Genomic DNA, 13,681 nt, shown 5'->3' with positions numbered 1-13,681 from the left:
CTCACAGCATTGGCTGCATGTCTGGAAAAGGCAGGGGGGTTGCTGTCAAGCAGCCAAGAAAGGACTCTTAACACCACTGCTGAAATGGGATATAATTTATGGGAAAGGCTCACTGAAGGTTTTTTTTTTTAGTGCATTTACTTCAGAACAGTGAAAAATGCACTGCTAAAAGTTCTGGTCTGTGAAACTCCTTTTCCACAGGCACAGCTAGTTCTCTGCAGTTTCATTCTGGAGTTAGGGTGGTCTTTCTTGATGAGATGAGATAGAGATACTTTGCTTTTTCAGAAGGCAAAGATAGCCTTAGTAGAGCTTAGACTGCCATAGAAGCCAGAGAGGGTTCTTAGTGCCCACAGGAGGGTCTGAGCACTGCTTGGTTTATCCTGATGCCAAGCCCATGGTGTGGGAAAGTATGAAGGGGAATGGAAGCCTGGGATTAAATGAGTCACCTCTCCAAGGACAGATGGTCTGTGGTTGACTCCGGAACTGAACTTGGGTCTCTTGGGTTGGATCCCAGTTAATAGAGCAACATGCTTCTGGGGTGGTTTCTTGTTTGTTTTGTCTTTCTGCTCCTCACTGTGATTAGACTGACAGTGAGTTCCAGGCCAGGTTACATGTTGACATGTTGTCATTGAACCTAATAGACTGATACTTATGCATGAGGTCTGGTTACTGTGTTTTGAGGTAGTAGTAGGTTAGTAGCCACCAGCAGCATCTTGGATATGAAGTAGATCTGCTCTTTTCTTCAGGTGGCTGCAATACCTAGCAGAATAACATCATGAGGATGCTGGTACCTCTTTGTTGTATCTTTATGAATTTTGAGTAGCCCTTTCATCCTTGTGTAGTTCTGATTTGTTTCAGATGGCACTCTTTGAGGTATTTCAGTCTAGACCTTCCTCAGAGGAGGTTGTGAGAGAGTTAGTGTGCTGTTGCAGGTTTTCTTTCACACCTAGAATCTGCCAAAAGGAACAACCGGGCAGTTCTGTAGTTTGAATAACATCTAGTACTTATTTTCTGCAAGTGCTTGCAGGCTGCTGATCAATGAACTCGCAGTGGTGTGAACGCAGCACTGATCTGTGATGATCACAGCTATCAAGAGATATCACAGATAACATCCTTTTGCAGGAATGGGACTTGTCACGGGAGCTGATCAAGAGAAGGGAGCCATGGGCCAAGCAGAAGGATTTTGTCCTGACGCTTAGACCTGTTGCTGACAAACTGTCTCTGCTCTTTTCTCAACCAGACCAGTGCATTGTGGATGGTATCACCTATGATGTGAACCAGACCTTCCACAAGCGTCATGATGAGGGGCACATGCTGAACTGCACATGCTTTGGCCAGGGCCGGGGGAGATGGAAGTGTGATCCTGTTGGTAAGTCACCAGCTGTTCCCACTTGCTAAACACTTAACCGTGGCTGTGTAGGAACTGGTGATGATAACGGTGAAACTGGTGTGTGAATTTTGACCCAACTTTGCCCGCTTTCTGCCCTGAATTGTACAACTGAAAAAGAAGCAACACGGAATTTGCTGGAGGGTAAGTGAAAGGGGATTCTTAGTTTTAAGGAGACAAGCTTGTGTTGTAAGACAAGCCACAGAAGTTGTTGATGATGATGTAGTAGTTACAGGTTGGGGCAACATATCTCTTAAAATGTAGCAGGTTGTGGTAATAGGGCATATTAGCACCAGACTGGGTTGTTTTGGCTGAATTCTGAGCTGTCAGCCAAGCAGGCAGGACTCTTGGACTGAACACTGATAATATGCAGCTAGGTACTGATGATAAGATCAGTTTTCTTTCCTTTGTCTATCCTAAAATCTTCAGATCTCCTCATTGAACTGAGAAAGGAGCACCAGTGTATATTAATTTACTTTGGACTAAATTGATTTTTTTGGCTGCCCTTTGTCTGGCAAAGAGAGAAAGCTCAGGATGAGAACATGTGTTAATAGCACTCTGGAGGTTACCTAAAACTATCATGGTTCTCTGCAGGAATGAGGAGATTTCATCTCTTCTGCCTCCCCCCCTTCCCCAGTGAACCTTGATTGGAAGATAAGACTTGGCTGTTTGGTTTGCAGTTACTAAATCCAAGAGAACTTCAAACTATTGCCAGGAAAATCTATTAGAAAGTACTAGTGGTTACGTTGTGATTTATTTACAGTAGTGTCTGTACAGTTTATGGGAGGAATTTGGATTGTAAAGTTCCTGAAGATTACTACTTTGAAAGAAGGGGAGGGGGGATGAGTTCAGCTATCTGTAAAGGTGCAATTGGTTTAATTTTGTTGGCTCTCTCTAAACAAGGCTCCTTCTTATCCAAGCAGGAATGATGCTAGTTCTTACTGAAAATTTCCATTGAGCAAGAAACACAGGCATAGTCAGACTAGAAAGCACACTGAAGAACTAGTGCTGTATTGTATTTACACTAGCTAAGCTGATTTCAGGATTTGATCTGTCCTCCTTTGGTTTATACAACTGTAAATTTGGAAAGACTCTGCTGAAAATTAATGGGTCACTTTGGACTTACCAAGCATAACTGAATTCTGCTGAAGCCAGTGGGAATTTTGCCATTGATTTCCTTGAGAGCAGCATGGTTTAGCTTTGGATTAGAGATTAATTTAGTGGACTGGAGCAGAATTGGGCTCCACAATAGGTTGTTCAAAATAAATCCTTTCTTGAAGGAACACCCCATTGGGAACCTTGCCAGGTGGGCAGCCTGTGCTTAACAGAATCTTGAGGAAAGCATCACAGCTGAAGTAGCCCCCTGGTATCTAACTTAATGCATGCAGTGATGTATCAAGACCCTTGATTTCAGATCCAATCTCTGTTGCCATTTTCTCTTTATGTTCCTATATTTGCTGATAAATGTTGGTGTTACATTTCTGTGTGTAAAAGTCCCTTGTGACTTCCTGTTCTGTGTTGGGCACCGGTTTTTCACTGTAGTTTCAGCAAGGTGCAGCAGTTCACTGTCTTTCTTGTGCCTGCAGACCAGTGTCAGGATTCAGAAACCCGTACCTTTTACCAGATTGGAGATTCGTGGGAAAAGTATGTCCATGGTGTCAGATACCAGTGCTACTGCTATGGTCGTGGTATTGGAGAGTGGCACTGCCAGCCTCTGCAGACCTATCCTGGTAAGGAACCCAATAAATAACTAAATCACCTGCTGAGTAAGACACGAGGAAGGCAGTCTTTCCACCTCTCACCTGTTCAGGCGTCTGTACATTATTCCTTCTGGTTTCCTTTTGGAACAGACCCATATCCCCCTCTCCCTTGGCAGTGTCATGAGGGGGGCAGGCTGTTAACAGCTGTTCCTGAGGCCAGGGTGAATTTAGAGAATGACTGTCAGTTCACACAACAGCTTGGCTTTATATTGCCTCTTGGTATTTAGTGATATCACACCTGCAACCTTCAGTTTCTTATGTTTAAAACTCTTCACATGTGTAGTCTTTCCTTTTCCACTCACTACAGAAGCAAAATCCAACTATAGAATGAAGCATTTTTCCTGCTCAGTGCCCCAAAGAAATTAAATATTTGAACTTCCATTTGCTCAGTCAGTTCCGGGAACTCTTTAGAGTTACAGGCAATGTCTGTTTGTTGGCTTGGTCTGTTTCAGTTCCCTGAACAGAATGTGATAAGGGGAACTACTATACTTCCCAGCGTAAGGTTGCAACTACCACTGTCTTAATTTGAATAAGATGAAATATTAGGGCTGTGGTATGGCTTCCCTGTTGGGAGAAGAAGACTGTTCCCAATTAATTGGTTCCCTAACCCATCTCTGAGCATAAATGTGGAGGAACTGCATAAAGCTTGGATGTAGTAACTTCAATGCTGAGTTGTTTTTCTGCTTTTATATAAAGATAGGTTAAGAAGCATCTGTAGCTTAAGAAGCACTTGGTAGCTGCAATGTATTTATCCCCTAAGTTCCCTGCAAGGCAAGAAAGGGAATGTGAGGCTCTTCTTTAGACAGGAGACTGACTGAAAATGTGTTAATAAACCAAATCTAATGTTCCTGAATATAAATTTGGGGTTAGGTGGGCTTTGAAATTTTCTGCCTGTTGCGCACAGGTTTGCTTGCCTTGGAAGTCCCATTATGTGGAGCAGGTATATATATTAGAGAGTTGTCCAAATAAATTATAATTAGAAATGTTGGGAGTGGAGGGAAGGTGAAGGTGTTCAATGACTGAAACAAGGTACTTCCCTGCAGATTCCAGGCTGATCTTTGCTGGAATTTTCTGAGAACTAACATGAGGACAGTGCTGCTGAGTGTTCACTGAAATCTCCCCAGCAAGGCTGGGAGAGACTGAAAGGAGAACCATCATAAAACCTTTCCCTTCTCTGTTAGAGAGTTTTGTGGAGAAGATAGGCCTGAGCCTGATCCAGCTAAATGCAGTCAGTAGTCTTAAGCATTAGAGTTTTCATGAGTTTGTGGGCCTGATTTTTCTCTAAACTTCCAGCAACATTTTTGGCTTTGTTGATGTACAGAAGACTTGCTGCAGTAGCTGTGGAGTGCTCCACAGACTTAGGAAAATTCAGTGTTTCAAATCAACCGATGAAGAAATTTAGGAAAACAGTGCAAGTCTGCTGGCTCTTTGCAGAGTTTGTTCCATGTCAGATCAGGAATTTACCCTCACCATGCCACAAGATTGGACCTGCATTCAGCAGACATTTCTCATCTGTTTCCCTGCTCCCGTTGCAGAAGATACTGTTTGTTGAAAGCAGTTGCTGAGAAGCTCCCTCTTTGAACAACATGACTTTGCAGACTTTTACTCTACTAGCCTACTCTGGTTTTCTATTTTATTGACAACTCACAGGAAATTAACCCAAACAGCACATGTTAACTTCTCCATAGAATTGATTTGAATTCACCATTTTTCAAAGCAGTGATGGAGCGTTAAGGGTAGAATGAAAACGCGTCTGATTTCCCATGCAACTGTCTTGCTTTTTGATCCCTTCCACAATGAAGGCAGAAGGAGAACATCCCCAGTATGTTAAAAATGGCAATTCTTATTTTTCAGGGTCAGCTGGGCCCGTTCAGGTGATCATCACAGAGAGTACCAATCAGCCAAACTCACACCCCATCCAGTGGAACGCTCCTGAACGATCTCACATTACCAAGTACATCTTGCGCTGGAGACCGGTGAGTGCCACCTTCATCATCATTCATTCATTCATCAGGAAGACTTTATTTGGCTTTTGCTCGTGTCTGAAAGAAGTGGCTGACACAATTTCAGCAAACTTTGCTTGCTAATTCTGTGTCCTTGTCCTGTTGAGGTCAACAGTTGTTCTGAAGATGAAAGACAACCAGTGATGTATAAACACTTGGTGTTTTCCCACCCAAACTTTTACTGGTCGTTGTCTTCATGAAGTATCTTATTAACAAAAGCACTAGCACAGTTTATATCCTTTATATCCTCACATCAAGTAACGTAAATCCTGTGGAAGCTGGTTCATCATAAGAAAGATTGGTTTAGAACTGTGTTTGTATCCAGAGACAACTGGGATAGATTTTATCCTATTAATGAGGAGGTAAAAATTAGTAGGAGATGAAGATACAAACAGCTAGCATAGGATTAAACAGTCATCTCCCATCTTCTGTAAAGTCTTAACCAAAGGTGGTTAACCACTGCTTGTTGATTTCTTCTTATGAGGCATGATTTGTTTTAACCAATGTAGGTGAGTTCTGTTACAGTTCCCCTGAGTACAGCTTCATGAAAGACCACTTAATGATTAAGAACATTAGTGCCTCGATGCTGCCTGTTATTAAGAGAACTATAAAGGCCCTTATCCAAAGCCATTAAAGGCAATCAGGTCTTTTTACTAACTTCAGTGTATCTTGGATCAAGGCCTGAATGAAATTAACTTTAAAGCACTTGAATACAAACGTCAGAGGGTGGAACATTAGTTTAGAGATCCCTATAGAGTTCAAAGGCAGAGCAGAAGGGAAGAACTTTTTTGTATATTGTTTTCAGATGTATGTTTTTGTGTATTGTTTTCAGCCTTCAAATATGCATTTTCCAGCTGTTCCTTCATGACTCGATTTTTGATAAAACATTGAGTGTATATATTCCACATGCTTCTTTTAAAGGAGAAAAGTTCAAAAGCTAGATTGTTTTTTAGTTTATCCGAGTAAATTTATCACCCAAAATGTCGTGAGTTCCGCTTCCTGACCCAGCTTTCCCATCTCCTTTGACTTGACTCTGAGCACTAGCCATTTGAGTCACACCTGTGGTTGAACATCACTGTGCTTGGTAACTTAGGTCGCTGGACACCTCTGCTTGCAGGCTGGGGAGTCTCTTAACTATTGGGGTGTCCTTGTTCTTGCAGAAAAACTCTGGCAGGCAGTGGAAGGAAGCCACGGTCCCTGGCTACCAGAACTCCTACACCATCTCAGGCCTGAAGCCTGGTGTGATCTATGAGGGGCAGCTCATCAGCGTTCAGCGGTACGGCCACAAGGAGGTCACCCGCTTCGACTTCACCACAACCAGCACCACAGCAGTGACAAGTAAGTTGAAGAGTGGGGCCTCCAGGGGAGCCTCGTTTCTTTCACCTAAGTCTGTTTTCGTGTGTCCCGGCTAACACAAAAGTAGCGGTGGTTAATGGAGCTGCTCTTTCTTCTCTCTTGTAGGCAACACTGTTTCAGGAGAGACAACTCTTCTTCCTCCTGTCGTTGCTACCTCAGAGTCAGTCACTGAAATCACAGCCAACAGCTTTGTTGTCTCCTGGGTTTCTGCTTCTGACACAGTTTCTGGATTCCGTGTTGAGTACGAGCTCAGCGAGGAGGGTGATGAGCCCCAGTATCTTGGTGAGACAACATTTGAATCTTCTAGACCCAAAGCATTGCTGTTTCCTGTGACAGTCAATACAGCTAGTTTTAATAGTGAGGATCTTCCTGTCTTTCACTATGAATCCATTAGGGTATGAGAGTGGCAGGACTAGCTGAGATTAAAAGCTCACTTAGTTCATTGTCCTTTCTCCATCCATGGCCATAAGTTGATGTCCAAGGAAGAGTATGAGAACAAGGCAAGTCTATAGCAATACTCCTTCAGAATACTGTCCCAGGATCCTGCAGAGGAAAACTTCCTGAGTACAGAGGTAGTGGTAGATGTATTTATTCTTTTCAGCTCCATTAATTTGTCCAGTCCTTTTTTGCTTTTGAAATCATGTACATTTACTGGCTTCCACAGTATCTTGGAGTAAGTAGCAGTGCAGATGAGCAGAGAACCCAATCTATTTTTTGAACCTGCTGCCTGGCTAATTTCCTTTGCTATACCTTTGTTCTTCCATCAGAATGGATAGAGAGAAATCTTTCCCAAATGGCCTCTCTTGGCTACTTGTCATCTCATGGCTGTCTGTTCCAGTCTGCTCTGTCAGTTGTTTTGTTTGGATCAGATCTGGACTTGGACCTAGGAACTTGAATCTACATTTCCAACATCTACTGTAGAGACGGTGTCACCACACATAATTTAATCCTAACTCCTTTTTCCTAATTTCCTGCCTTAAAAATGGTAACAGCAATGTCTCACAAGGATTTGAGGTTAGAATAGCTATTCAGACATGAGTGCAGCAGAAGAACAACGTGAGGAAAAGAGCAGTAATCCTCTTAACTGGCAGTTCTCCCTGGACTGTAACCCCTGAGCTCACAGGCCTGGACTCATGAGCACAAGTGACTTGTGGGACTGCCAGCACTGTCAGCACCTTTCTTGTCTGCACACTGGCTGCCCAGACAGCTGAGCTGTGTTGTGTAGCAGCTCCTGAGCTCATCTGTCTATGGACAGAGGTTTATGGGCAAATTACAAAGCAGCTCCCAGTTTCCCTTAAGATGCTTGGCTTCAGTCTGGCCAATAAGGAGCTGCTTCTTGGGGAGATTCCTACATCCACCATGTAGGTGGACATCTGGAGGAAAGGATGGGGGTAGAGAAGCTTATCAGCCCTCGTGATGTCATTCTTCTCCACTCATGAGTCAGTTGTTCCACATAAGCTGTTAATGTGAATTTTTTTTCCAAATATTTCTGTATTGAAAACAGTCAGGGTATGAAATGAGTGCTCAGCTGAGATGGCTAAATGCCAGCACTCTGCAGGGGGCTGATGCTCAAGTTGCCCTGCCATGTCATGCATCAAGCCTCTCTGTCCTAGGTGTTGCCTGTTTTCTGAGTGTAGAGACCTGTCCCAGCTCTCCACACAACCTTTCTGATGTGGAGTAAAGACACAGTGCAGAAAACTGCTGGTTTATTGCAGGAAGACTGTGATTGAGCCCAGATTAGAACAGAGTTCTCACAGATTTCTTTTGGAGAGAAAGAAAGCAGGTAGAATTGCTAAGGCCATTTTTTTCTTTCCTGTTTTCCTTAGATCTTCCAAGCACAGCCACTTCTGTCAACATCCCTGACTTGCTTCCTGGTCGCAAGTATATTGTTAATGTCTACCAGATCTCTGAAGAAGGAGAGCAAAATCTGATCTTGTCTACTTCACAGACTACAGGTATGGTTGGGTGTTTGTAGCTGCACGTTGAAATAAGTTTTTGTTGTTTGCTCAGTAAATGTTGTTACCTCTTATCCTCATACTTGCTGTCCTCCTCTGTTTATTCCCTTAAACAGCTCCTGATGCACCTCCTGATCACACCGTGGAAAGTGTAGATGACACATCAATTGTCATTAGCTGGAGCAGACCACAGGCTCCAATCACAGGTCTGTCTTAATTGGAGTGCACCTGTTTTGTCCTACTGGTAGAATCTGCAGAAGAAATAGAGAACTAAAAAAAATGTAAAACCCTAGGGCATAATTCTGCCCAGTCTGAGAGATCAGATGGAGAGCACGTGGCCAATTCAGCATTTGCTTAGTTTCACTGTCTCAGCCAAGCAATTCAGGAGGCTGGATGCAAAACAATTCCTTCTGGATTTCTGTTAAATAAAAATGATCCCTGACCTGCTCTTTGTATCCATCATCCAGTCCATTCCATAACAATGATGAGAACTGTGTAGACGTTAAACTCGTATGTCAAAGATCAAAAATATTCTCACCCAGGTCAGATTATGCTTTGTGAGGACACACATTATGAGTGTGTGCTCTGCAGATGGGACAAGCCACAGGTCCTGCTGAAGTTCAGGACAATTTTTATGAAACCTCAGTAGGGCGACCAGTTTAAGTCTCATTTCTGGCATTCTTTGTGCTGGCTTATTGATTGTGGCTAAGGACTGTCTGTGTCACTCTTCCCTTAGGCTACAGAATCATCTACACACCCTCTGTGGAAGGCAGCAGCACAGAGCTCAACCTGCCTGACACTGCTACCTCTGTCACGCTCAGTGACCTGATGCCCGGCGTTCAGTACAACATCAGCATCTATGCAGTGGAAGAAAATCAGGAGAGTACTCCTGTCTTCATCCAGCAGGAAACCACAGGTGTCCCACGTGCAGGTAATGGGCAGCCCGTACTAGATACCACTCACTCAATTTTATGTTAGTACACAGAGCCAAGTGACAGTGCAGGCTTACATTGCTTTGGCTAAATGAAACCCTAAATAGACTCAGTTCTGATTCTTGTCATCTTTGTTGTGTGTTTTTTAATTGTAAATGTCACTGGTCTTGAAGTTCTACAGTGAAGTCATACTCAGTTATGATTTGACACAGGCAAGTCTCTTCTCTGCATATTGAAATCCCTGGGGATCAGACTGCAGGCAGGTCAAAAGGTTGCTCTTGCATTGTGCCTGTGGAAAAGAGAGATCAGAGTTCCCTAAGTTGTCTTAAGGGGATTCTGCTAAGAGATCTTCTTAAGAGCCTGGTAAATAATGTTTCCTCAGAACTTGTCCTGCAGATCTTTAAGGTTATGTACTTAGACACCACAACACAAATCCAAGTAATTCACCTGACTTCTCCCTCTCCCTTCCAGTCCTAACCATTATTTTCCACTGCAGTCAGTGGGGATGGGAGATTGCTCAGCACTGACTGATGTTCCAAAATAACACCATAAAATCTAAACTTGAGGTACCCACAATTTAAAATACTACTTGTTTCAGGGTTCTTTAAGTATCCAATTGGGCTGAATAGCCAAACCAAAAGAAAGGATAGTGAAAGAATTGGGATGTGATGTGGTAGCAGTGGAATCTGATGGTCCTGCAAGTTGCAAGCACATGTTTGCAAGTGGGAATTTACCAGGAATGAACTTGGCTGAACGATTTGATGGTTTGGCATCTGTAACTTCCAAAAATGTACATTGGTTAACCTTAGGGCAGCATCAGTCCTCATCTGAAGAAATTTGATTTGAACCTAGGAATTCAAGAGTGCAGGACTGTCAGCCAACACAGAGGGAACTGGATTTTGTCTTTGAGTACAGTAAGGCCAGATCAGCCCCTGTATTTTTTTAATTATAAAAGATGGATCTTAAGTTAATTATAGACATTCAGAACATGCCGTGGGTTTTGAAAAACCTTTCTTTTAATTTTAAACGGAGGTTCCTGTTTCCAACCTCTGGAGTAGTTTTTTTTCCCCCAAGTTTTAGTTCTGCAGATATATATATATACTTACATATATATTACATCTGGTCTTTCAGTTCTCTTTCTGTGACACCAACATATCTTCTAGGACTGAAGGCATAAAATACTTAAAGCTATGTATAGAATCATAGACATTTTGAATTGCAGTCTGCTTGCATATTTTCTGGGGAGGTCTTTTAATTTGGTAAATATATTGGGGCTAACCATTGTTCAGTCAAAATGAACTTTTTTTTTTTTCCTCTCATACAAACCCATAACTTCCCCTGCCAGTTGCTGAGGACTCCCTCTTACCACTGTTCTGTCGCTTGGCTTTCAGATGAAGTTCCTTCACCCAAAGATCTGCAGTTTGTGGAGGTTTCTGATATCAAGATCACCATCATGTGGACCCCACCACAGAGCCCAGTGTCTGGCTATAGAGTGGAAGTGATCCCTGTCAATCGCCCTGGCCAACATGGCCAGAGACTGCCTGTCACCAGGAGCTCTTTTGTAGAAGTTATTGACCTCCTCCCAGGAACAACCTACCTCTTCAAGGTCTTCGCCGTGAGCCAAGGCAGGGAGAGCAAACCTTTGACTGGAGAACAAACTACCAGTAAGTCTCTTTCCTTCATGCTATTTTTTTTTTTAACCCAGCCTTTTGAAGTGCATATTTCTCTGTCGCTTAGAGAAATTTATAAACAGAGCACTTAAAAGTGCAACAGTTAGAGCCCAGGAGGTATCCCATAACTAGGATGACAGGACTGGGAATTCATTCAGTCAAACAATGATCTCTTCAGCAGATTTATCCTCCTCCAGGGCTTTCCAACGGGAGTTTAAGCTCTCATGGCCCTTTAAAACAATTTTGTATGGCTGGGATTCAACTTTTTTATTGCTGACTGAGAATTGATGGGCCCTGCAGTTCTTTTACAGTACAGATCACAGCCTGTGATATTTTTTTTGAGGATACCTTAGGGCAGATTTTAGCATGACTTAAGAGCCTTGCTGAGATTGCTCTGGAAATCCCTGTCTCCCTTCTGACAGCTGCATACCTGTTTGGCCCCAGTTTCAGCAGCAGGAGTTCTGCATGCACATGTAAGGACAGGCCTTGTCATCAGAAGGACATTTCAGCTTTGCCAGGCCAGGCAAAGCCTGGCTTTCCACAGGCTTTTCACCACCCCAGAAATTTCACTGCCATCCCAGTGAAACCTGGGGAATTGTTTTGCAGCAACCTCAATGGACTGTTGTCAAGAACCATGGGGAGCATATACTTTTCTGGAAGGGTCATGCAGGATCTCTCAGAACCAGATTGCTGATGATCTAGTAGCAGTGCAACATGCTGCTGTTGTGAGGCAGGATGACAAAATGAAAGTAAGCAGTTTTTCAGGCGTTGCTTTTGGCTTTGCAAAAGTGCAGAGACAAGAGGAGCAGTGACTGGGCAAGATGTAGGCTTTCAAGTGGAAGAGGAGGAGTTTAGCATGGGTTTGGGTGGTTATCTCCGTTTTTGATCCAAGAGAAGCAGATCAGACAGAAGCTGGGATATGGTTCATTTGAACAGATCCTGTTTATTGGGCAAGGGTGACTCGGTGTTTGTGGTGTTCTGGGATTGGGTCACTTTATGCAAAGAACCAAAGTTCAGCTATGCACATCTGCTGATGTTCTGGTACTTTTCAGTAAATGAGAGCAACTTTTGAGAAACCCAGCCCAACTATTATAAAGATGAGAGGGAAGGAAAGGGAATGGGATAATCTGTGGATATTGCCATGCTGTCTGAGTAATACTAGTTACATCCATAAAGTTAGGAGCCTCTCCCAGTTACCATTTCCCTTGGCTATGCAGGAGGAATGGGATCCATGTCTTGTCCTTTGACACAGGTATCTGATTTGAGTGTAACAGACATGGTGTGGACACTCTGCCTCCTCTTTCAAGTGAGGCTTTCAAAAGCAAGGATGTGACTTAGAGGAGTCTGAACTCCCTTTGGATGATTTAGAACAAGAAGGGCTCAGTCCCTAGTAAGATCTGTAAGTTTTTGGTGCTTGTTTTCAAGGCCCTTGGCTAGGTGTGGAGCCACTCTGGAAGTCCACACACAGAGATGTACATTGGAGTGCAGGCATTTGATACAGAAAGCACAGGGCTAGTCACAAATGTCTGGAATAATTTTCCAAGTGATCATCCACTTATCTGCTTTGCCTAAACCACATTTCAAAAAGTATTCACATAAATTGCATCCTGTAATCGAAAGTCCTGGGAAACAGAAATTGCTCAGAGTTCCCAAGGAAAACCCTGCAGCAAAAGTCTCTTCCCACGGTGTAAATGTGAGTCTCTTTTTGGCCTTCCTTTTAAAAAGCAGTCTACAAATAAACTCTTGAGTGTGTGTGGCTTTTTAATCTTCCCCTTTTTCCTTTAGCATGGGGAGAGGAAGTGATAAAAGCCTAATAGAGCTGGCAAATTACATTGTGCAGAAAAGAGCTGACTGTAGGCCACAAATTGGAGGAAGATACAATCAGTATCAGATGAGACAGCACAGATCTAAGCACCAAGAAGAGATGAAGCTGACTCTCAGCCCATGGGTTGAAGATGGGCCTAAGGAGGGTCACACTCATCTTTTGTCTTTTAGAACTATACCCCCCCATCTTTGCAAGTGGTGGAAGAAGTCATCTCTTGCTTTACCCTCCCTCCTCAAAATGGGAGAAAACAATTAGGGAGAAAACAAAAAGACAAAAACTTCCTTGCACTGAATCATTGGGAGAATGATGAAAACATTGTTATCACAAAGATGTTATTTATTCAGGGGGAGAAAAAAAAGCATTTGCCATCAAAAAAGAGGATGGATGGAGCCTCTCCTCACTGCCCTTAATTTCAATATATGACTTGGGCCTAGAAAAGGTGGGGAAACTTGCCATGCAGACACTATAAACTCTTCACTGCAGCCAGCACTGCCCCTCCTGCTGTGGGGGCAAATTGCTCAAGTGTCTTTCCCCCCTCTGAGCCTCATCTTGTCTCAGCCAAAGGCAGTGACATCCCCAACAATCACTGGGCTCCACTCTCGTGCTGCAGGAGCTGTGTTGCATCAGCCTCTTGGTTATGTAGTTTTCTGGGTTATCAGTTTCAGCAGCTTCCCAGGGGTAGTGATAAAAAGGGGGAGGAAGCCTGATAAGAGCTGTTGCATGAGCCCCATGGGAGAGATGAGCATGCTTAGAATTGTTGTGTAGTCAGTTCCACGGTGTGATTATTTTTAAG

General features: G+C 43.3%; 1 protein-coding gene across 6 annotated transcripts in view; it reads left to right on the top strand.

Moving 5' to 3' along the window:
* FN1 (fibronectin 1) overlaps positions 1-13,681 on the top strand; it is a 53,872-nt gene that overhangs the window by 12,436 nt on the left and 27,755 nt on the right. For all 6 annotated transcript variants that reach the window (XM_051622701.1, XM_051622704.1, XM_051622703.1 and 3 more), the window contains exons 11-19: positions 1,241-1,369; positions 2,974-3,117; positions 5,002-5,123; positions 6,311-6,488; positions 6,612-6,788; positions 8,333-8,461; positions 8,578-8,667; positions 9,198-9,392; positions 10,785-11,057. In XM_051622701.1, the coding sequence (XP_051478661.1) occupies positions 1,241-1,369; positions 2,974-3,117; positions 5,002-5,123; positions 6,311-6,488; positions 6,612-6,788; positions 8,333-8,461; positions 8,578-8,667; positions 9,198-9,392; positions 10,785-11,057 (1,437 nt within the window). The remainder of the gene's footprint in view (positions 1-1,240; positions 1,370-2,973; positions 3,118-5,001; positions 5,124-6,310; positions 6,489-6,611; positions 6,789-8,332; positions 8,462-8,577; positions 8,668-9,197; positions 9,393-10,784; positions 11,058-13,681) is intronic.

This window comes from Apus apus, chromosome 6 (assembly GCF_020740795.1).
Source record: "Apus apus isolate bApuApu2 chromosome 6, bApuApu2.pri.cur, whole genome shotgun sequence".
Taxonomy (NCBI): domain Eukaryota; kingdom Metazoa; phylum Chordata; class Aves; order Apodiformes; family Apodidae; genus Apus; species Apus apus.
This window is presented reverse-complemented; position numbering and strand designations above follow the sequence as displayed.